This window comes from Buteo buteo, chromosome 10, assembly GCF_964188355.1.
Source record: "Buteo buteo chromosome 10, bButBut1.hap1.1, whole genome shotgun sequence".
Taxonomy (NCBI): domain Eukaryota; kingdom Metazoa; phylum Chordata; class Aves; order Accipitriformes; family Accipitridae; genus Buteo; species Buteo buteo.
In genome coordinates this window covers 917037-939418 of record NC_134180.1, presented here as the reverse complement: position 1 = coordinate 939418, position 22382 = coordinate 917037, and the positions used below count along the sequence as shown (strand labels likewise).

General features: G+C 70.7%; 1 protein-coding gene across 3 annotated transcripts; it reads right to left on the bottom strand.

Moving 5' to 3' along the window:
* Positions 1 to 4311: 4311 nt before the first annotated feature.
* MIDN (midnolin) lies at positions 4312 to 19720 on the bottom strand. Of its 3 annotated transcripts, none has more exons than XM_075037758.1 (8): positions 19517 to 19720; positions 17114 to 17339; positions 15868 to 15955; positions 15500 to 15562; positions 9242 to 9628; positions 8542 to 8674; positions 8122 to 8418; positions 4312 to 5591 (listed from the first exon to the last, which is right to left on the bottom strand). In XM_075037758.1, the coding sequence occupies exons 2-8, from the start codon at positions 17329 to 17331 to the stop codon at positions 5329 to 5331; spliced, it is 1449 nt and encodes a 482-aa protein (XP_074893859.1). In that variant the 5' UTR covers positions 17332 to 17339; positions 19517 to 19720; the 3' UTR covers positions 4312 to 5328. The 3 variants fall into 3 exon arrangements, with proteins under 3 accessions (XP_074893859.1, XP_074893862.1, XP_074893860.1); XM_075037761.1 differs by having other exon boundaries at positions 17114 to 17342; positions 19517 to 19716; XM_075037759.1 differs by lacking the exon at positions 19517 to 19720 and adding an exon at positions 17464 to 18334.
* Between the last annotated feature and the right edge of the window lie 2662 nt (positions 19721 to 22382).

Below are 22382 nucleotides of genomic sequence, written 5' to 3'. Positions count from 1 at the left end.
GGCCCGAGGACACGCGTGGGGCGGAGGGCGGCTTCGGGCAGCGCTGTGGGGCCGGAGGGAGCGGTGTGGGGCTGGGACGGGCCGAGGCCGCGGCCGGCCAGGGGGTGGGGTGAGACATTCCTTGCGGCTCTTGTTATTTTATCTGGTTCAAAGTCAGTTCCTGGAATGTTTTTAATTCCAGGATCCGTCCCTGTGCCGGCAGCTCCCGCCCCGGTCGTCCCCCCCCTCGCCGCCTCCGCGCCTGCCTGCAGCCCAGCCCCACGGCAGCACCGAGGCCCGGCATGGGTGGGGGCTCAACCCTTGGGGGGGGGCCTCTGCACCCTGTGGTGATGCCCAGGGTGCACCCATGGGTGCCCCAGCCCTGGCAGATGACCCCAAAGCCGGGTGGCGGGGAGGCCGTCTGCAGCCCCTGCGCAGGGGCCGGGGCTCACCCCCGCGACGGGACCCCGCTGCCGGCAGACGCCGTGTTCCCGACTCCTGCCAGGGACACGCTGGCAGCTCATCGCCCACCCGGCGTCTGGCATAGCCGCGCCAGCGCCGTCTCTCGCCAGCAGCCAGCGTCGGGCGCAGCCGCCGGGTGCCCTGGCGAGTGGCGGGTGGCACCGGGGTTCTGCGGGGCTGGGGCTCCATCCCGAGCAGCGATCAACCCCACACGTCAGCGGGGAAGACGCGTGGCGAGCGGGAGGCGACCGCGGGGGTCCCGGTGGCGTGGGGGCACGGGACTGGGCACGCCGAGCAGCCGGGCACACGCTGCCGCGCTAGGCGGTGGGGTGCATGCATCTGCACGGGCACGCGCGCGCGTGTTTGCGGGCAGGGGGTTGCATGCACGCGTGTGCACGAGCTGCGGCGAGGCCAGGCTGCGCTCGCAGGGGTGCGGTGGGCGGGTGTGCAAGGAGCTGATGTGCAGCCCCCACGCGTGCCTGGGCCGGGCGTGTGCCCCGTGCAGCAGCAGCCGGGGCCGCGGCTGTGGCCGGCGCTGTGGGTGTGCGCCGGGGCTCACGGGTGTGCCGGGAGGGCCGTGGGAGCCGCCAGGCGCTCGCCCGCCGTGGGTGTTTCCTGGCGCACCCTCCGCTGCGGGGGCTGGGCTGGAGGGATGGGGGGGTGGGGGGGGCACCCGCGCCAACCCGCCCACACCCGCTGGCCACGTACGGGGGGGAGGGGGCCCCTGGGGGTCCCCAGCCCTATCCTGCCAGCACCCGCAGCCACCGCAGCTCGGGTCAGCCCGTCACAGCAGGTCCGCACCGCTGAAGGCAAATATTTGCCGGTGGCCCGTGGCCGAGGCCCCGCCGGGGTGTTTGCCGGGTGTTTGCCGTGCTCGGCGGGCCGTGGGCTGCACCCTGGGGCCGACCCCGGGGCACTGGGGGGGGGGGAGCACCCCGTCCCCTGCCAGGAGCTGCAGCCGTGCGCGTCCGAGGCCGGGGCACGGTCACTTCCCCCGGGGGCTGAAACACGGCGGGGGGGTGCCGGGAGCATGCGCTCGCTCACACGCGTGCACATCAGCGTGCACAACCACAACCCACCGTGCACCCCCCCAACCCCAGGACCCCCCGTGCACGCGGCCCCACGCGCACCCCTCCACGAACGCCCGCCCGGGCGCAGCCCCCGCCCTGCGCGAGCGCGCACCCGCCTGCACGGACGCCCGCCCGCAGGGTGACACCCATGCTGCCCCCCCCCCCCAGCGGGCACCACACCAAAGGCGCGACGCCGGCGCTGGCGGATTGCTCCACACTGGGAGGACTGGGACGAGCGCAGCCTCGCCGGCGTGGGCCTGGGCCCGCAGCAGCGCCGGGGCAGGGCGGGGGGCCGGGGCGCTGGCCGGGCTGGGGGCAATGAGGAGGAGGAGGCAGGTCGGGGTGCGGATGAAGCGCCCGGATGCCTGGGCTGGGCAGCGAGTGCGGCTCTGCCCGGCCTCGCCCCGCCGCCGGCGACCCCCCCACTTTATCACCAGCATCTGCCGGCCCCGGGCGCGGTGATGTCACCCCGGTGGCGCGGCACGATGCGGCACCCCGTGTCCCAGCTTGCCTCCCGCCACGCCGCAGACACCTCCTGCGGGTGCCCGCGCCGCCGTGCGCTGTGCCGAGCCGGCCTGTGCCACGCCACGCCGTGCCGTACTGTCCCGTCCAATGCTGTGCCATGCTGTGCTGTGCCGTGCAACGCCGTGCCATGCCAGGCCGTGCCGTGCCGTGCAACGCCGTGCCGTGCCGTGCTTTGGGGCCGGGCCTGTTCCATGCACAGCTTGCACCCCAGGCCACCGACCCTGCAGCACCCACCACCCCCACTGCGCCCCCAGTTTCCCCGGGGCCCCCCAAACCCTGAGCTGAGGCCACGGGATGTGAGCAGACGTCAGGACTCCCAGGCTGGGGTGGGGGGGGGTCAGGGTCCCCCGGGACCCTCCCGCAGTATAGCTGTTCACGAGTGTGTCCCCACGCACAGCTACCCGCATGCGTCGCTCTGCACACACGCGTGTGCACGCGAGCAGCCGGGCATGAGCGTGCCCACGTGCAAACAGGCGGGTGTGAGCGGGCACACGTGTGCGTGCGTGTCCCACGCGTGCCAGGCCAGGCAGCGATTGCCTTAAAAGGCCTCTGCCGTTTGCTCCCGGCGCGGTGAGCGGCTCCTCTTCCCGTTGCCAAATTTGGCTCGAGCGGTGCGGGCCGGGGGTGTCGGGGGGGGGGGGGGGGCGGCCCGGGGCTCGCTCTACCCGAAATGACGTCAAAGCAGGGCACTGGCAGCGGGACGCCCGGTGCGGCACATGTCACCGCAGGAACCTGAGCCACTTCCTCTCCCGGCCCCGGCTTCCTCCGGCGCTCAGCTGCCCCAGGGGGGGCTTGGGGTCCAGCGAGGCCCCCCCAGCCCCGTGGCTGGGTCCCCCAGGGTGTTCCTCCACGGGAAGAGCCACCGGCCCCAGCTGGGTAATCCTGTCCTGTCCATGGGGTGCTGGGTCCCCCAGGGGGCTCTGGATCATCTCCCCTCCCCGGCAAGTCCCTGGGGTGCGGGGACAGGACCGGACAGGGTCACGGCAGAGGGGACGCAGGACTCCTGCCCCCTCCCCAAATAACAGCCCCACAGCTCAGCCCCCGTTCCCCTGGGGCCGGGCTTCACCCACCCCCCCCGGCTGTGCCAGGGTGCTGGGGGTGCTGGTGCCCACCGCGTCCCCGTGTCGGGCACAGGAGCGCAGCGTGGGGGGTGCTCCAGCCCACTGCGTCCCCCAGCCGTGGCACCACGCGGCCACCGATACCCCCAGCCCCGCCGGCCCCCACGGCTTTCCTCCCTGGAACCCCGGGGGCCTCCCCCCTCAGGAGCCGACGGGGCCCTGCGGGTGGGATGGTGACGTGCGTCCCCAGGGCCATCCCCACCCCGTCACCTTCCTTGGGGCGGGGGAAAGCCGCGGGGAAAACAAACCTCCAGCTGCAGGTGGGGAAACCGAGGCACGGCCGTGCCGGGCCCCAGGAATTGAACCGGGGCGTCGGGGTGGCAGCGGGTTCGTGGCCGCCAACTCCTCCGCCCCGGCCCGCGGCCGCCCCGCCGTGACGCAGGAGAGCTGGCGAGGCTGGCGCGGAAAGGGAGGGTGCCGGCGCGGCTGGTGGAACCGGCCCGGCTCCTCAGGGCAGCGGCAGAGCGTGTCGGCGCGGCCGGTGGGATGGGACCGGGTTCGCCCGGTCGGGTGAGCACCACGCAGCCCCGCGGGTCGGGGTCCGGCGAGGGCTGGAAACGTCAGTCCCGGCACGTCTCCGCAGCCGGGTGCCCAGCCGGGTGCCCAGGGCACCCCAGCCCTGTTCCCCCTTTCCTGGGAGGACGGGGCAACTCCATCACCTCTCCGCTGCGCTTTTGGGTTTTCCTCCCTCCTGCAAGGCCAGGTGCGTGCATGCACACTCGTACATGAGCACACCTGCATAGCTGGGCACACGCATGTGCACCTCCGCACGGCTGCGCACGCATGGATGTACACAGCTGCAGGTGTGCGCGCGTGGATGTGCAGAGCTGCGTATGTGCGTGGCCACGCGCTTGCACAGGTACGGGGGGTACACGCGTGGCCATGCGTGGGGGTGTGCACGCAGGGGTGTAGTGCTGAACACACGCACAGCCATGCATGTGCACAGAGGTTAATGACTTTAAGGTGCTGCACCCAGGAGGAGGGGGTGCCCGGCTGTCCCCCCACCCCAACACTGACAGCAACGGCAGGCACGGTTGCATCCAGACTGCCCAAATTTATTTCAAAAATAAAAAATAAAATATTAAAGACCGAAAGCCTCGCTCTCCCCCCCGCCCCCCCTCCCCGAAACACACAAAAAAGACTTTTACAGACAAAAAACACATCACATGGGTTCTCTATTTGCACAGATCTCCTGACGAAAAAATCAAAGTCGGACAAGAAAAAGGATTTCTACGGCCTATGCAAGACTATGTCAGTATTGGCTCAGTCGGGTAATTAATGTCTATAAATATTAGCCCCACGGCTTGCGGACAGCCATGACCGAGTACTGGGTTTGTTTATTCATTATTTTTTTAATCTTTTTTTTTTTCCTCTTCTCCTTTTTTAAGTTAAAAAAGAAAAATCCAACCAACCAAGAGGCGGGCGGGAAGGAGTCCAGCGACTCGGAAGTTGGTCTCAGCCATGGAGGGAAGGCGCCATTTCTTTTCCCTCCGAAAACAAAATTAAAACCCACCCCAAAACAAAGCCCCCCCCCACTCCCCGGCTGCGGCAGCGGGGCCGGCGGCGCCCAGGCACACGCGTGTCCCCCCCAGCCGCCCGGGGGGGGCCCAGCCCCGCAGCCGAGCAATGCTACATATAGAAGGGAAGGAAAACGAACGGCCCCCAAACCCGGGGGGGCCCCAGCACCTCCGAAAGAGACTTCATCTCCTCCTGCCTGCACCGGGGGGGGGGATGCTGGGGGGGTCAGAGCCCACCCTGCTGCACCCCTCTCTTCACAGCAAAGCAGCAGCTTCGATACCCCCCAGGGGCCCCCCCTGGTGCCAGGACCCCCACTCCTGGCCAGAGAGGATGTGGGAAGGGGCCAGCGGCTCCTGCCTGCTCCCCCCCCCCATCTCCCCAAATACCCTGCCAAGCCGGGTTGGGGGGGTGAGGCTGTCCCAGCCACCTCCCCCCGCCGCTGCCCCCACCCCCCCCACCCCCCCAGTGAAACGCTTCCCCTGGCATGGGCAGGGTCGGGCCCCGAGGCGTCCGGTCGCAGGAGATGGCAAATCTAGAGGAGATCTGGCCCATGACAACAGAAATGACACCACCGCCAGCCGGGGCGGCGGGAGCAGGGCCCCCCCCCAACCCCGGCAGAGTCCGCGGCCCCGGGGGCCCCCCCCCCGGGCACGGCTCTATGCTACGACAAACTCCGATTTCATGTCCGCCTTGACCTCCGGCTTCCACACCGAGTCCTCGAAGTCCAGGTCCAGGCTGCCCTCGCTGGAGACGCTGCTGTTGCTGTTGGTCCGGCTGGACTTGCGGTTCGGCAGCCAGTGGTAGGGGGCCCGGGCGTCCCGGCGAGCCTTCCGGCGCAGCCGCTTCTGCTGCATCAGCAGCTGCAGCCGCTCCACCTTGCAGCGCGTCGCCCGGTTCTCCGTCTGCCGCAAGCGGTCCCCTGCAACGGCAAAAGGGGGGGTGGGAGGTCACGGGGGGCTGCCCTTCCCTGCATCCGGCGGGGGGGATGCAGCCCTCCCCCAAGTAGCACCCCACGGCACGGCGCCAGCGCACGGATGCACAGACACCCCCAAAGCAGGGTCCCCGCCAGCCCGCGGGATCGCCAACGCCGGGCTGGTCGCCCCTTTCTGGGGTGCTAGGCCAAAGGGGGGGGGGCATTTCCCCGGCAAAGGGGGAGCGGCGCCAGCCCGGTCGCCCCCTCCGCCGCGGCACAGCAGCCGGTGCGGGCCTGGCCCTGCTGCGGCGCGTGGGAGGACGAACAATTGAAGCTCCAGACGTGGGCTCCAGCGCTGGGGAAAGAGGAAAAAAGGGATCCCGCTCCAGAACAAACTTGGCCGGGAGAGCGGCTGCGGTGGGAGAAGGCGGGGGGCTGGCAGCACCGAACCCCCATCCGCAGCGGCCGGGAGCGGGGTGGGTCTCGGGACACGCAGGGACACGGCAAAGCCACGCGAAGGGGACGGAGCGGCTCTGCTTCCCCCACGCAGCCACCCCAGGACAGGGACACGGCTGCACCATCAGCGCCGAACACCGCTGCTCCAACGGCCCCCGGCGAACCCAGCGGGTAAAGCCCCGGTCTGGCCCCGCGTCAGAAACGCAGCTCGGACCTGAGGGCACAGCGTGCCCCACCGGTCCCCGCTGCTCCCCTGAGCTGATCCTGAGGGACGGGGACGGAACCCCCCATGGCCACCCCAAATGCAGCGGGGCAGCCCTGCTCAGCTGCAGCCCCTGGCACAGCCTCACCGGGGACCCCCCCAAACGCTGTGGATGCTCCAGCATCACCCTCTGGACCGTGACGGGGAATGCACGCCAGAAATGGGGGGGACGGAGCAGAGCACAGGGGGACAACCCCCCTGTAAACCCAAACAAGGCCCCCCCCCAAGCAAACCAGGGAGAAGGGGTCCTGGCACAGAGCAGAGCCACACAGGTGGCCCTGGCACAAGTGCCACCGGGGTTGGTCACCGGCGCGGGTGGGAGGTTTGGGGGCGTCTCTCCCCCTCGCCGGGAATTTCACACCGGTACAAAAGTGAGCAAAGAGCCCAAGGGGGCTCGGGGGGTTCAGGCCAAGCGGGGTGAACCCAGCCAGTGCCTGGAAGGACTTGTTGCACTGTGGTGGGGGGGGCAGGTTTCCCCCCACCAACGCACCCTGCCGAGAGGTGCAGGTGGCCCCGGGAAGCCCCGGTATAGGGTCGGCCGCGTCAGCGTGCCGGGGCCCCAACCACGTCACCGAGGGCTGGGAGCCAGCACGGAGCCACCCCCGGCGGGGGCCTGGACCCCCCCTCGGCCGGGAGAGAAGGAAGAGAAAACCCAGAGGGGAAGGCGAGCCCCCCACCCTGGCTGGCACTGGCAGTTTCACTTCTTTTCTCTAAGCAAATCGCGGCGGGGGGGCTGGGGCGGGCACCTCTGTGTGCCTTCTGGCCTTGGGGTACGCAGGTGTGCACCCCGCAACCGCCTGGGGGGACTGCGGGAGCTGGGTCTGGACCCCCCCCCCCCCAACCAAACCCACCTTTGCCCCCAGCAAAGGCGGTGGGTTTGCAAACAGGGAGGTGGGCGAGGAGCCAGAGCCTGGGTGTGTGTCGTGTCCCCCCCCAACAAAACCTCTGCCCACGCAGCAGGGACAGGCCCAGAGCTCCCGGGGGAGCGGGGACAGAGCTGGGCACACCGCAGCCGCCTGCCCCCGGCCGTGCGCTGCCAGCACCCCCCCGCACCCCCCCCCCGCTCAGCCAGCCCCTCTGTCTCTGCAGGGTTTTGCGGCTGACCGGAGCAGGGCAGGGGTGGGGGGGACCTCCCCCAGGTCCCCAGGGGTGCTGGCTGTCCCCCACCCCTGCAGGGTCAGGCAGGAGCAAACTTCTCCCCCGCTGCAGAGACCCTGCAAACCCGCAGGGCCACCACCCTGACTGACAGCTGTCAATCATTCAGCCCCCTCCCAGCCAGGGGGAAGATGGGGGCTCTGCCACAGCCCCTCGCCATGGGCCTCAGCCCCATCCTGCCTGCCAGCCCCCTGCCTGCTCCCTCTGCTGCAGGCAGGAGCAGGGCAGAGCCCTGGGATGCCGGTACCTGCTCCAGCACGCTCAGCTGTGCAAGGAGAAGCAAGTGGCCGGTCGTTACAGGGAAAAAAATTATATAAAAACCAAAGGCTTAAGTGACTCCAGCATCGGGCTCCACGGGGGCCGTCGTGGGGAGCAAAAGGGGGGGGTCAGCTCTAGCTGAGGGGGCTGCCGGGGCTCCCCAGCCCCTCTCTGCCTATCCTGACCACAAACACCTACAGACCCAGGGGCGACGTGACGGACCGAGAATGCCGAACAGAGGTGCCAAACCCGAACCCCGGCAAGCTCCCACCGCAGAGCCCCAGCACCGTGCGCCGCCACAGCATTCGGGCGGCACGGCTGGTCGAGGCAACCCCGGCACGCGGCAGACGCCGGGGGCCGGCAGCGGCCCCCTCCCACGCGAGACGCGGAGGCAGCCGGGCTTACCGCTGGGCTTGCACATCCGGATCTGGCTTTGGCACTGGACGACGGGGTGCAGGGGCGGGGAGGCCGTGGCCGCCGGCAGCGGCTCTGAGGTAGTTTTGGTGGCGAGGTCCGGGGAGGCGGGGGGCGAGGAGGAGGAGGAGGAGGAGAACTGCGTCTGGCAGCGGAGCTGCGTCAGGGACTGGGGCATGCCCTGGTAGTGTCGCGTGGCGCTGAGGAGGTCGTTCAGGATCTGCAGGATGGTGCCGATGTCCCGCCGCGGCCGCCCGCTGCTGTCCTGGCAGTTGGGGTGCAAAGTGCCTGTGGCGGGGGGGGGAGAGGCAGGTGTGAGATGAGCGGCTCCCCCAGATCCACACACCCCACACCCGCCCCCCCCCGCCGGCCCCTTCACCGCAGCCCTCAGGGAAGTTCAGCATCACGTACCGGAGAAGGTCCCTGAGAAGACCCCAGGCGCGTGGTTGACGAAGCTCTCGATGACCGCACCGGGTTTGCGGGATCGGGCCGTGGGGGCAGGACTGCTGCCGGGGGAGCTGCTGCTGCGGGTGCCGCAGTCCACCTGGGTGGGTGGGAGAGAGACGGGATCAGCCTCTGGGCAGGGGACCCAAGTGTGATGGGGCATCTCCCCCCGCAAACCGCCCTGCTCCAGCCCTTTTGCCCCCCACAAATGGCTGGGTCAGGCCAGGAGACCCCCGCGACAGCCCCAGGCAGGGAGCAGGGTCCAGCAGGCACCACCAGCCCCAGTTTTACTGGGACACAAGAGACTAGGTAGGGCTGTCCCACCCCTCTGTGCATTGGTGTCCCCAGCCCTGGGGGTCCTGGAAGTCACCCCCCCTACCCCGGGCCAGCTGTGCTGCACAAGGGAGAAAGGGAAGCAGCAGCAGAGAGGGCTGGCAGGCAGCTCCTGCCCAGCTGTGGAGACAGGCGGGGTCTGAAGACGAGCACAGTAAGAGCCTGGATTACAGCCTGTCCCCGAGTCCCTCCCCGGGACCTGGGGGCACTTTGCAAAGCAGGCAGGGAAACACCCTCGTTCCATGCATGGGGAAACTGAGGCGGGGAAGGGCATCGCCACAGCAGGGCTAGGAATCGCACGGCTTCGCTCCCCTTGCCCCCAGGCCCAACTCACCTCTGAGCAGGAGGAGACCACGCTGCTGTTCACCGTCTGCGTGCTGGCCCCGTGCGACCGGAACATCCCAGCGGTGACGGGAGCGGGGTGGGGGGCATTACAGTACATGGGGGGTGCCGGCGCGGAGGGCGCAGGGCTGGGGGCCGGGTTCTGCTGGCACGCGGGCACCACGGGGATGCGGGCAAAGCCGGAGCCGGCGCTGCCGTGCAGTGTCCGGCAGTGGGGGCTGGCGGTGGCACCAGCTTCGCCCCGGCTGGCGATGACGTGGCGGTGCTGGAGCTGCCCGCTGCTCTGCTGAGCCGCCAGCTGGAGCTGCACGAACATCATATGGTCGCCCACGCGCAGGGCCAGGGTCAGCGGGGACCGTCCTGACAAGAAGTCGTTGACCTGGGGGGAGAGAAGGACCCCGGTCAGCCCCGGCACGCAGCAAGCCCACCGCACGGAGTCCCCCCGATGCCCAACAGGGGGACAGCTGTTGCCCCCGCAGGTCTCACCAGGGCCACACAGCCATCGGGATGGGTCATTAGGGCAGCAAAGGGGTGACCCCGTCCCCGCAGCCCTTCCCCAGGCCCTCGGCCGCGCCAGCCCGGCAGGCAGGCGAGCCCGGCCATCGTCCCCGCGCGACCCCAGCCCGGTGCCAGCTCCATCAGCTGACAGCGCCGGGGGGGGTTATTTTCCTCCCTCCTGCCCTTCCCGCCCTTTATCACCCAGCACGAAGTGGCCGTGCCCGCCCGCCCTCCCTCCCCGGCGGTGAACCCGCCGCAGCCAGGGTGCTCCCGCCAGCGCCCGGCGGGCAGGGACAGGCAGGGCCAGGCAGGGGCCGCAGCCGGGGCTGCCGCGTAACCGCACACCCACCCCCGCGGCCAGCCCAGCGCCAGCACGGAGGGGGTGCGGGGGGGTCTCCCCCCCACCAGCACAGGGAACAAACTCCCTTGGCAGGAGGATGGGGAGGGGGCACGTGAGGACATGCCGGGTCCCTGCCATGCCCACCGCCGTGACTTGGGGCTATCAGGCAGGAAAGGGCAGCCCACCTCCCCGCTCCTTCCCTCTCCAAACACAGCCTGGGAAGGGGGGACAGGCCCGGCGGAGCGGCTGCACGGGCAGGATTTGCCCCTGCCCACCCCGGAGGCCTCCGTCGCAGGCAGGTGATGGAGCAGCTGCAGCGCGGAGACAAGAGCAGGGGCCTGACCCTGCCCAGGTTGGGGCTGGGGAGGGGAGGGGAGGGGAGGGGAGGGGAGGGGAGGGGGGGGCCCCCCCACTCACCAACACCTGCTGCCCCCCTCCCCCAGCACACCACTCAGCCCCCCCAGGATCCATAAATCACTCGACATCTGTGCCAGGGAACAGGGGAGCCCCCCCAGCTCCACCGAGCATCCCCCCACGTTCCGGGGGGGGCTGGGGCAGCCGCAAGCCCCCCCCACCATGATGCTCCCCCCATGCCTTTGCGTGTGGTGCCGGGAGGGGGGGGGTTTGTGCCTCTCGCCCCCGCCAGCCCTGCCGGCTGAAGGGCGCGGGCTCACGCACAGGCAGGGCTGTGGGCAGGACACCGGGTCACAGCTAATGGGGATGACGCCACCACCGCCCCCCCCAGCCGAGCTATTCTAGGGCACAGCAAGGACTGGCTTTCCCAGCCCGTCACGTGCAGCACCGTGCACGGCTCCCGGCAGACGTCACCCACCCACACCCCCACCGGCACCTTCGGGGCGCAGCCGTCGCCCGCGGCAGGACGAGGCGAGGGGTCCCGAGCGGACCCGCAGAGCCGCGTTCCCCCATCACCCCCCTCGCGCCCACCCCCTTCCCAGCCAAGGGCCAGCACCTCTGCAGAGCACGGCTCCCCCCCCCCCCCCGCAGCCCCATCCCGGCTCCCCCGCGCCCCGTTCCAGCGGAGGCCGGTTCTGAGAAGCCGTGGGAAAAGCAGCTTTAAAAATACCAGCAGCAAAGCCCCGAGCATGTCAGGCGGAGGCTGCAGAGGAAGAGGTGGGCGTGAAGGAGACACTGCAGCTCTGGACACGGAGGTTACGGGGCGAGGGGGCGGGAGAGGACGGCGGGCGTGCGCACGGGCATGTATGCGCACACGCGTGTGCATGCACATAGCACCTGGCCACAGAAAAGCGTCACCCCAGCCCCCGTCCTGCCCCACGGCTCAGACTCTGCCTCGGTTCCCCTGCCCGCAGCAGCCGGGGATGGACACGTCCCCGGCCGGCAGCTCCGTCCCCCCGTGAATGCGGCGCCTCATCCCAACCGCTCGGTCACGACCACCCCAGCTCCAGCCACAACAGCCTCTCCGGCATCACCGGCGCAGCCGTCACGACTCCTGCGCAGATCCCCGCCGCGGGCAGCAGTGCCAGGGCAGGCAGCAGCAGGCAGCGGCCGCCCACGGCCCCACACGGCTGCTGGACCACCCCAGCCCCGCCGCTGCTCTCGGAGCCAGCATAGGTGGGACGTTTCCCAAGGGACAAACACAGGGACCCCACGGACCCCTCAAACCAGGTCGGCAGGCCACTCTCCCAGCTGGGGTGCAAAGACCATGCTTGAGGAAGGGGACCGGCCCGCTCCTGTCACCCAGCGGAGCCCAGCCCCGTGCCCAGGGTGGGCAGGGCAGTTCCCATTCCTCCCCCCACTGAGATCCTGAGTGGGGAGCGGGGTCTTTTCACAGCCTTCCCGGCCCCATCCCACATGGCGGGGGGGAAGCGGCCGGGGCAGGAGCACCCACCCCGGCCCCTGCCACCATCCTCCACCAAGGCTGGCATCCCGGCTGCCCTCGCTCTGTACCCAGGTCTGCCCGGGGGAGCCCCACACACCTCCCCGGGGCCCCCTGACGTCAGCCGGCACCCGAGACCGCCTCCCCACTCCATCTGACTCACACCTGCCTGCGCCCTGCCTGCGTCCTGCCTGACCCCTCGCCAGCGTTGGGAGAAACCAGAGCACCCCAAACCCACGCCAAGCCCATGCTGCTGGGCGCTTCCCAGCAGCGCTAAAGAAAAACATAACTCCTTCCTCCTCAGGCGCGGGGGTCCCACGGCCTCCCCCCCTCCCCAGGCAGCGGGGGACTTGGCCGCGGCGCTGAGCCAGCTCGGCTCGGTCCCTGCGGTGCCCCAGGCAGGGCGGCCGGCCCGGCGGGAGCGCAGCTCCGGGGCTCCCAGCACCCGCCCCCACGCCGCTGCCAACCCCCCCGGCGAAACCAGGCCGCTCCAATGCAAACACGTCCCACCCAGCCGCCTGCTCGGCCGCCCACGGCCCGCCGGGGAGGACCCCGTCCCTCCCAGCCAGCTCTGCCGCAGGGGCCGGGACAGCCCCGCTGAGGGGTCTGGGGCCACCGGGACCCCCCAAATCCCCCGTGCCCAGTGGTCCCCCGGGACCCTGCCAAGCCCTGGGAGGGGATCCGGCTGCACCGTGCCGGGCTCGGGGCCCGCAGGGATGGGGCAAGTGTCTCCCGACTGCTTCTCAGAAACGCCGATGACTCAGAGAACGCCGCATTCCCGCCTCGCTCCAACGCCTGGCCCCGCGTCACCCCGGCCCCCAGCCCCAGACACCCCCGGCCCCCCCGGGCTGGCAGGGAGCAGGAGCTGCCCCCAGCCAGCCCCTGCCCCGAGTGGGGCGGGAAGCACCCCCACAAAAACGCAGGCAAACTGTCCTGCTTCGGTTCCTGGCAGATCTGGAGGGGAAAGGCAAGCCCGGACGAGGACGGGGGGGGGGGGGGGGGGGGAGCAGGAAATGCCCCCCCAGCCCCTGCAGGCTCCCAACATGCTCTCCAGCCGGGCGCAGCTGCGGCCGACAGCTGGGTCCCACCGCCCAGACGCTCGCGCTGCTGCCTGCGGGTTTTTCCATGCCAAGGAGGGCAGAGGGCCAGAGCCCCTCGGCCACATTCCTCCGGCCGCGGCCCCCGCAGCCCTGGCAGAACGCATCCCCATGCCTGCGTCTTTCGTTGTGTCCCCCCCCCAGCACTCTGCAATCAGGCAGAGGGACCGGGGGAAGGAAGAGCTGAGGCTGCAGGATCGAACGCCAGCTGCCCGCTCGGGTGCTGCCGTGCCGGGGCCGTGGGCACGGCTCCCTGGAAAGCGGGGGCAGCCGCCGAGCGCGCCCGGCGGAAGGAAGCGCAGCGAGCCCTTCCAGGAAGACCCCGTGCCGCTCGGCCGGGGCGAAAAGCGTCACCTCCTGCCTGGCAGCCGCTTCCCCAAAGGCACCTGGGCGGGTTGGGGGCGGCAGCACCCCGGCCCCCCCCCTCGCCGCCCCCAGAGGAAGTCTGCGCAGCTCTCCCTGCGCTGCCGGAGGATGCGTGACGCAGGCAGAGCCGAGCAAAGCATGAATGAGAGGAGTGGTTTCCTGCCCCCCCACACCCCTCCGCCCCCCAGGTGCTGGCGGTTCCTCCTGCACAGCCCCGGCTTCCTGAATCACCGACCCGGGGAGGAACCTGCAGCGGGCAGGGAGGCACGGAGCCGCTTCCCGCAGCCAGCGCTGCCTGCCCGCCGCGGCACGCCCGGGCTGCCGGGCCCCCTGCCCGCCTGGCAGAGCCTGGAGGGGGAAAACCAGGCGGCACAGTTGCAGCCGCCGGCCCCGGTGGGCCACCAGACCGTAGCCCACACTCCTCTCCTCTGCCTCTGCCGTGCTTGCCTGGGAAAGACCGCGGCCGCCTGCCCGATGGGAGCCGTGCTGGGTATTACAGGCCCCCTCAGATGCAGGGGGTACCCCAAGCCCCCCTGCTCTGGGCAGCTCCGTAGGTTCCCTGGCCCTGCTGCTCCCCAGTACATCCCACCTTGCCGCCCACCCCGGTGGGAAGCTGCACAGCCCCACCAGAAAGGGCTGCAGCCCTGAGGCCGGGATGTGCACCAGGACCCCCCAGGTTGGGCTGCCAGAACCAGCTCCCTCCCACAGCTCTGCAGCCCAGCTGGGATGGGCAGCACCCTGGGAGCAAACCGGGCTCCACGGGGACCCTGGCAGGGGAAGGCAGCGGCAGGAGCCAGCCTCTGGCACGGGACTCCCGCTCCAAGCTCACCCCCTTGGCCCACACAGGGTTAAACCAGCTGCTGAAAGTCAAGGTCACCCCGGGCAGCCAAGGGCACCGCGGGTCAGCAAAGGTCCCCACGCGCAGGGCAGCCCTGGCCCTTGCCACATCCCCATGGGGGGCATGGCTGTGCCCCCGCTGAGCCCCCCGGCCAGCCCCAGGCAAGCTGCAGAACAGCACAGGGCTCAGCCCCCTTCTCCAAATTCAGGGAGGCAGGTTAAAAAAAAAAAAAACAAAAACCAAAGAAAAAAACCCCCACCCTTTAAAAAAAAATAAGCTGCAGCATTGGCCAGAAAGGAAGGAAAGACTTTAACAGCAATAATAAAGAGACTGAAAACAAAGAAGCCAGGGCCTGCGCGGCTGGGGGTAAATTCCACCTTCGCGGCAGGCAGCCGGCGGCTGCGCGCGCACCGCAGCAGCTCACCCAGCCCTGGGAACGCTTCCTCCCAGCGCGCCGCAGGCGGAGGACCCCCCCGCCCATGACACCTCCCGTGCTGGAGGCCGCCCCGCCAGCCACCAAGAAACTTCACAGTTATTCTAAACACGGCCCCCACCAGCGCCACCCCCCACGCCCCCTCCTCGGCACCCGGCGCCCCAGCCCAAGGCCACCAAGCAGGCACACGGAGAGTGCCAGAACACCCAGGCATGGCCAATTCCCCCGCTACCCCCCCCCCCAAGGACGGCTCCAAGGAAAGGGGGAAGAGTCCTCCGGGCACTGCGAGGAGAAGCCGGGCTCTGCAGCCCCACAAGCCCCCAGCACGGCCCGGTGGCCTCACGAGCCCTCGGCACAGCCCTGCCGGCCCCCCTCGACGCACGCCACCGGCCGCAGGGGAGGCAGGCAGCCCTGCCTCCATACCACGGGGTGGGTGGCTGCGGTGGGGGGGCTGCAGCCCTGCACCCCCCGGGCAGGGCCCTGGGCCGCCCGGCTCCGCCGCCGACCTGCTGCGTGACCTTGAGTGAGTCACTTCACCTCCCAGCGCCTCTGCCCTCCCCGGCTCCCGGCTTGTTTGGGCTGGGAGCGCTGCAGCGTGGGACCTCCCTGCGCTCGGTGCTGCACAGGATGACGGTGCCCGCCCCGGGCACCACCCTCAGCGCTCCCAACCCCTTCTGAAGGTGAAACCTCAACGAGGCACTAAACACCAAGAGTCTTCTGAGAGGGGAAGAAGAGTCGGGTCGCAGCAGTCCCTTCCCCCCTCCACCACCACCCCACAGAGTCTCCTTTGTCTCTATCAGTGCCCCGGCATCAAGCCTCTCACCTGAGTTTCAGTTAAGCTTTCCAGAGCTTGCATCACCGACTGTTCTGGCCTGGATGCCTGGGACTGGGAAAAAAAAAAAAGAAAAAGAAAAAAAAGGAGGAGGGGGGGGATTAACATTACAAATGCAGAGAAGGAGGGGGCGTCTGTGCGGCAGGAGGGGAGGGATGACATGTCACTTCCACTATTTCTACACAAGCCCTGAGAAAGCAGTGAAATATTAAACCTGCTGCCGTGCCCAGCCCAGCGCTGCCTCCTCAGCGAGGGCTGGGGCAGCGGAGCCGCAGGGCTGCCAGCACATCCTCGCCCGGGGCTTTAATAATAGATGGGGACGAGTGGGAGGGAGGGAGCAGCAGAAAAAGGCCGCTTACCATCAAGCCGGCCTCCACGGTGGGCACCAGCGTCAGCTTGCTTCCTTCCACGACCCCCAGGTCCTGCAGTTTTCCAGAACTGAGTCGACTGTGGGGGGAGAGGAGACAGATGCCAAAGCGAGGTCAGCGCAGCCTCAGCAGGCCCCGGCCACACGTACCGACGGAGGGGGGGGGACGCGTGAGAGGGGGGATACCAGCTGCAAGCCTGACTGCTCCCAGGGGCCCGAGCCCCCTCAAGCACCCCTACCCCAAGTGTTTCCAACACCTGACAGGCAGGAGGGGGACCCACTATCCTGCTGCTCAGTTGCCTCTTCCCCATCTGCCCCCTGCACCCCAGGGGGGGCCGCACAGGGTGCCGGGGTACCCCCTGCTCTGTGCACCGTGCAAACGGGGCCATGGGGTGCTGCAGCCATCGGTCACGCCGGTGCTGCCGGGGCGAGGGAGCCAGCGAGGAGCCGGTCAGGGGCTGGGGGGGGGGGGGGGGGGGGGGTCGTGGGGCTTCGTGGCACAGGAAACCTGCCCACGGGGAGGGTGTGTGGGAGAAAAGCTGGGACCAGCGTGGAGTGGGGAAGGCGGCACAGGGGGACGTCTGCCCCCCCCGGACCCATAGGTGCCGGCAGATGTACACGGTGTCCCATTGCCCCCCCCCCCCCCACGGGCGAGACTCTCCAAGTTCCTGCAGGCCGGGGCCGAGCCCAGCACGGGGCAGCCCGGCCCCGCTCGGGGGTGGTGGGTGCGCAGCCGCCCCCCCCCCGCGGGCCGGGCCTTTGGCAGACAAAGGACCACCCCCCCACCCCCCTCAGCCGCCCCCGGCCCTCCCAGCGCTGGGGGCTCGCGGGAGGGGGGGGGGGCCGGGCCGCGCCGCCGCCGAAGTTGAGCCCAGAACAAAGGGCAGGGCCCCCGCGGGGCACGGCCGGGACCCGCCGCCCACAAAGGAGCCCCGGCAAGGGCCGAGCGAGGGGGCGGCGGCCGTGCTCCGGTCCCCGGCACGGCCCGGAGCCCCCCCCCCTCCTCCTCCCTCCGCCCCGGCTCGCCCCCGCCCGCGGCCCCCCGGGCTGCTCCCCCCCCCCCCCGGCTCTGCCCGCCCCGACCCGCGGAGGAATGGGGCCAGGCAGGGGGAAGGGGGGCGGGAGCCTTTGTGCGGTGCCGAGCCCGGTGCGAGGGGGCCGCCCCCGCGCCCAGCCCCGCTGCCGGGGCGGGGGGGGGGATGGGGACCCCGGCGGACCCCCCCCTCCCCGAGCCCTACCTCTCTTTGTGCAGCAGAGCCAGCCGCTCCTTGGGCACCTTGAGCCGCTGGGACAGCCGCCGCTTCAGCCCCTCCACCGTCTCCTCGGCGGGCACGGAGAGCTCATAGCGGGTCCCGGTGGTGGTGTTGATGTAGAGGTTCATGGGGGGCTCGTTCGGGACCACCTCGCAGGCGGGAGCCCCGCGGCTGCAGCTCCTGGCGCCGGGCTGCGGGTCCATCCGCCGACCTGCTGGGGGGGGGAGCGGCGGTCGGTGCCGGGGGGCGACGCAGGAACGCGGAGGGGGGGGGGGCGGGGAGCGGACAAAGGAGGGAGCGGGGCCCGCTCCGCCGCACGCCCCGGCGGTACCCACGGGAACTCCGGCTCCGCTTCGAGTCCTCCGCGCGGGGTCCGGGAGGAGCCCGGGGCGAGGGAGGCGGGTGGGGGGAGACACCGACCGGGGCGGCGATTCCCCGGGCCGGGCTGGCACCGGCCGGGCCCTCCGCGGCCCAGACAAAATAAATAAAATATTTTAAAAAAAAAACAAAGAAAATTGAAAAAAAAAAAATCTCCCGTTCTCCTCTCTCGCTCCGCCAGCTGCTGGCGGGGCCGCGGGGCGAGGGGAGGCGGCGCTGGCTGCCTGCGGGAGGGGGGGGCGGTGGAAGCGGCGCTGCCTGCCCTGCCTGCTGCCTGCCTGCCTGCTGCCTGCCGCCTCCTTTCTTTCTCCTCTCCGCCGCTCTCTCTTTCTGTGCGGGGTTTCTGGGGGCGGGGTGCGGGCCCGGAGGCCACGGCGAGGGGCGGGGAGGCGCGGAGGACGCTTCGCTCCCCCCTTTCTTTGGGGCCGGACCCGCCGAACCGGCAGCCGCCGCCGCGCTCTGCCGTGGAAGCGCCGACCGGGGGGGCGGGAAGGGAGGGGGGGAGGCGGAGGGGAGGGGGAGTTACAATGTAGCAACGTCCCGCGGGCGGGGCCTCGCCCTCATTCACTCCGGCTCCTCCGGCGGTCGTAGCCAATGGAAGCGCGCCGAGCGCCCAGACATCCGCGGCGGTAGCCAATAGGAACCGGGCGGAGGGTCCCCACGTGGCCCGGTGGGAGGGCGGCCCGGCCGGATTCCTCCCGCCCACGCGGCCGCGCGGCCCCGCCCCCTCCACCGCCCCCCGCGCGCCCTCGCGCCGCGCCTGGGAGCCATTCATAATCCCGGGCCGCACAACAAAGGGGCCCCGGGGCAGCGGCGGGGGGCTCCGGGGGGCTCCGGGCCCGGCCGGCAGCGCCGAGCACCCGGCGGGGCGCGGGGCTGCTCCTGTCCGGGGAGCCGCCGGGGCCGGGGTTGGGGTGTGAGGCCCGGGGGAGGAGGGTCGGGTGCCGCGGAGGGGTGAACGCGGGACGCGGCGGCCCGGAGCGCTGCGGCGGGGGCGGCGAGCGGCCCCCGCACCGGAGGAGGCCGCGGCGGGAGGGCACTGCCCGCGGGGCCGGGCGGGAGCCGGAGCCCCTGGAGCCGAGTGACGCGGGGACACCGAGGCGGAAAGGGCGGGGGGGTGGTTGGGGGGGTGGAGGACACGCACAGTCACCCGCGGCCGGTCACACCCGCCCGGTCACACGCGTCCGCCCGGTGACCCTCCCGGTGACGCCGTTACAGCTACAGGGAACTGCCCGGACGCGGGGTTGAGATCCCCCCGCGCCCCTCCACCCAGCACTCTCCTGCTCCTGCCGCCCCCCCCCCCCCCCCGCAAAATCCCCCAGCGGGGACCCCCGACCCAGCGGCCCCGGCCCGGGGGGGGGCGGGAAATGGAACGGACACCCGGCAGCTCCGGGGCCGCGGCCCGGCACCCTCGCCAGGGGGGCCCGGGGGGGGGGGGGGGCTATGAGTCAGCAAAGCGCGGGCGCCCTCTGCCGGCCCCGCCGCGCCTCCTGCGCCCGGGGGGGGCCGCGGGGGGACGACGACGGGGAGCCCTCGCCGAGACACCGGGGAGCCCGGCCGCGGTGCGCCCCGGGACCGCCGCCGGTACGAATCGAACCGGCCGGGCAGCCCCCCCCCGCCCCGGGACGCCGGGGCTGGAGGCGAGGGACCGCTCCTCGGGACGCGGTGGGAGCTGAGTGGGGTGCCCCCCCACCCGGAGGCCGCGCTCGGGGTCCCCGGCAGCCGGAGCGAGGGGAGTCCGTGCCCTGAAGGCTGGGAAAGCCCCGAGTGTCCGGGGACACGGAGGGTCCTGACGGGTGGGAAGCGCTCCCGGACCCCGCGACTGGGTGGGCTCTGCCTTGTGTCCCCCCCGGGGAAGCGGGACCACCGCGCCCGTTCCGGAGCCGCTCCGGGAACAGCGAGCGAGCGCAGCCCCGGTCCGTGTATCCCACCCCCCCCGCCCCGTCCCAGCCCGGCCCGGGGTCCCCCGCCGGCCCGGCCCCCCCCGCAGCCAGCGCCGGCCCCACTCACCGAGCCCGGAGCGCTGCCCCCGCGGTTCCCCGGCGCGGCTGGAGCTCCGCTGCCTCCGGCGGCAGGAAGGAAGAAAGAGACCCCCAGAAACTTCCCCGGGGGGGGGTTGGGAAGGAGGGGGGGGGGTCGCTGTGCGGTGCGGTGCCGTGCCCCCTCCCGAGCGCTGGAGCCGGTCCGAGCGCAGCCCTGACGCGGAGCTGCCGGGGAGGTGCCCCAAGTTTTATCCCGCACCGCCCGGGGTGGAGCCTGGCGGGGGCAGGGACCGGCCTGGCCCCGGCCCCGGCCCCGGCCTCGGCCTCGGCCTCGGCCTCAGCGGGACCCGCAGGTGACGCGGCCGCACCTGCTCCCGGGGGGGGTCCCGGCCCTTGCCCCCCTCCCCGGTCCCGGCCTCTGCCTCCCCCCGCCCCGGGTCCTCCTCCCGGGGTCCCGGCTCGGAGTCCCCTTGCTCCCGGTCTCGGCCCCTCCTGGGGGGTCTCGGCCCACTCCTGGTATCCCGGCTCTGCCCCCTCCGGGGGTCCCGGTCTCGGCTCTGTCCCCGCTGCCCACAAGCGCTCGGCCCTGCACACGGGGCCGCGGCATCCGCGGGTGGGCAGGGCAGGGGGGACCCGCCCCCGCGGGCGGTGGGGAGGGGACGGTCCGGACACTTCTCCCCGTCCCGGTGCCCCGTCACCGGGGTCAAAGTCAGCCCGTGCGCAGGGAACCGATGGGCTGAGCTCTCCTGGGAAGCCGAGCTTCAAAGCAGCTCCCGGTGGAGACTCTCTGATGTCTAATAGTGAGGTTGGGCCATCCCTGCCCCAGGGATTCCCTCTGCCCCACCACCTACTTCACAGCCAGGACGAGGATTCAACCCCTCAGAATTTTTTTGGAGCAGAGGAGAAGCAGGCTGTCGTATCACTGGTGCTGGGGGGTGATGCCCCGGTGCCCTGGAGCAGAAGCCACAGGCCAGTTTCCCCCCAGGACAGGGTCCGTGGGGCCGGTGGCCACCCCAGCCTGCCGCAGGGAGGGTGCTGGGGAGATGCTGCTTGACCTCAGGCTGACTCGGCCGGATCTCTCCCTCGCAGACAATGCCCTGGCACACCGAGAGACAAAGCAGCTGGAGGGGGGATCTGGCGGCCAGTCTGCAGCGAGGAAGGGGTTGCACATCCCCGACCCACGGGGCAGCAACGAATGAGGCCTGGGGGGAGCCGGGGGAGCTCTCTGTAGTCCCAAAACCCTGCCGCTGTTTTCCTTCCCGAATGGCCTCCCCTGGGCTTGGCGGAGATCGCTGCGGAGCCGCGCTGGGGTGGGAGCGAGGCCCCTCCATGCGCAAGGAGCAGAGCCGGGCTGGGAGGGAGCCTTTGTGGCGCAGCCCGTGGCCCCCCGCCTGCCCCGGCCCCCTCCGGGCTCTCAGGGGGGAGATGAGCTCAGGCAGCTCCGGCTCCGGCTCCTGCCATTGTTGTCCCTGGGAGAGGAGCCGGGGCAGGGACGCGCCATTGTTCTCCCCGGGAGCTGCGGAGCCCCGGGCCTGCGAAGCCGCCCCTCCGGGGGCCACGTCCCCAACTTGCTGTGTTTGGCCCTGCCACGTTTCGGGCTTGTGCACCGGGAGGAGCTGCGGTGGCGAATGAGGCGTCAGCCCAGAGCCACCTCCTCGGGGAGCAGGGCCCGGCTGCCAGCCCCTCGCTCGCAGCCCGGATCAGCGGGGAGGGACAAGGGGATGTCACGGTCATGGGGCAGCTGCTCCGGCGCTGGCTGGGAGTGTGGCCCGCTCGGGTCCATTGGCAAAGCGTGGCGTGCCCCAAGGGCAGGGCATCTCCCCACGTCCTTGCAGCCCCGAGGAGCCCCGTTCCTGCTCGCCACCCTCCCTGCACGGCTCCATCTCCTTCCTGGGAGGAAGCTCGTCTCCTCCGGCAGCCCCATGACTCCGGGAGCTGGTGCTTTAGGAAGCATGTGCGGATTTCAGTATGGTTGAAGGTATCCAGAGCCTCCAGAGACACGAGCTGGGAGATCCCAGGATTCCCAGCAGCCCAGGTTTTGTGTGTTTAGTTTATTGTGTTGCCCTGGGAATAAATCGTTAAAGATTACACTCAGACTTGGGCATAATTGCTGTGCGGCATCAGAGGCTCCTGCCGTCTCCAGAGGGAGCGTTCTCCAAACCCCGCACGGCTGAGCAGCTTGGGGAGAGACGATCCGACAAGCAAATACCTACACAAATCCCGCTGCAGGCCACACGCAGCTCCCGCAATCCGCTTAGCTAACCTGGGCCCTGCGGATTAGCCCCCGCGGCAGCTCACACGCACCAGGGCGGACAGCGCGGGCGCCGGGGCGGAGGAGAGGGGCTTACCCGGGGTCCAGTGGGGACGCTTCCCACGGGGCCTGGCCGGTGTGCACGTCCTGGTGTAAGGGCAGGCTCGGGGCAGGACCGTGGTGTCGGCTCCTCCGCCTTCCTCGGTGCTGCCCCGTCCCGCCGGCCCTGGCTTCAGCTGGGAGCCCTGAATCTTTCAGGGGCTGGTTCTTGGAAGTCCTGTCCCTCGAAGGAAGGGAATTCCCAGCCCTCCTTTGGGGAAATCCCCCACCAGCCCCGGGGCAGCAGCTTTTCTCTTTTCTCTCTTTATTTCTTTCCTTTTGGACTGAATTCCTGGCTGATTTCACAGCTTTGGCAAAGGGGGATTTTATCGCAAGTCTCTGCATTCCCCTCGCAGGCGCAAGGTCATGGGATTAGGGCAGAGCTGCTGCCGGGCTCGGGCAGAGATGGGGAGAGGGGAGAGGAGACAAGAAGGAGGTTTGGGTTTCTCGCTCCCGTGGCTGCAGAAGGCGCCGGGCTGCAGCCTGGGGGGCCCTTTTCCTCCACGACTTCTCCCGATCCCCAGCCCAGGGAGGGGAGCGATCC

Coding starts and splice junctions, on each gene's coding strand:
- MIDN (XM_075037758.1), bottom strand. CDS start 17,331: ATGGACCCGCAGCCCGGCGCCAGGAGCTGCAGCCGCGGGGCTCCCGCC. Junction 15,563..15,867: donor CCGTGGAGGCCGGCTTGATG/GTAAGCGGCCTT, acceptor TTTTTTTCCCAG/TCCCAGGCATCCAGGCCAGA. Junction 8,675..9,241: donor TGGTCTCCTCCTGCTCAGAG/GTGAGTTGGGCC, acceptor CCACCCACCCAG/GTGGACTGCGGCACCCGCAG.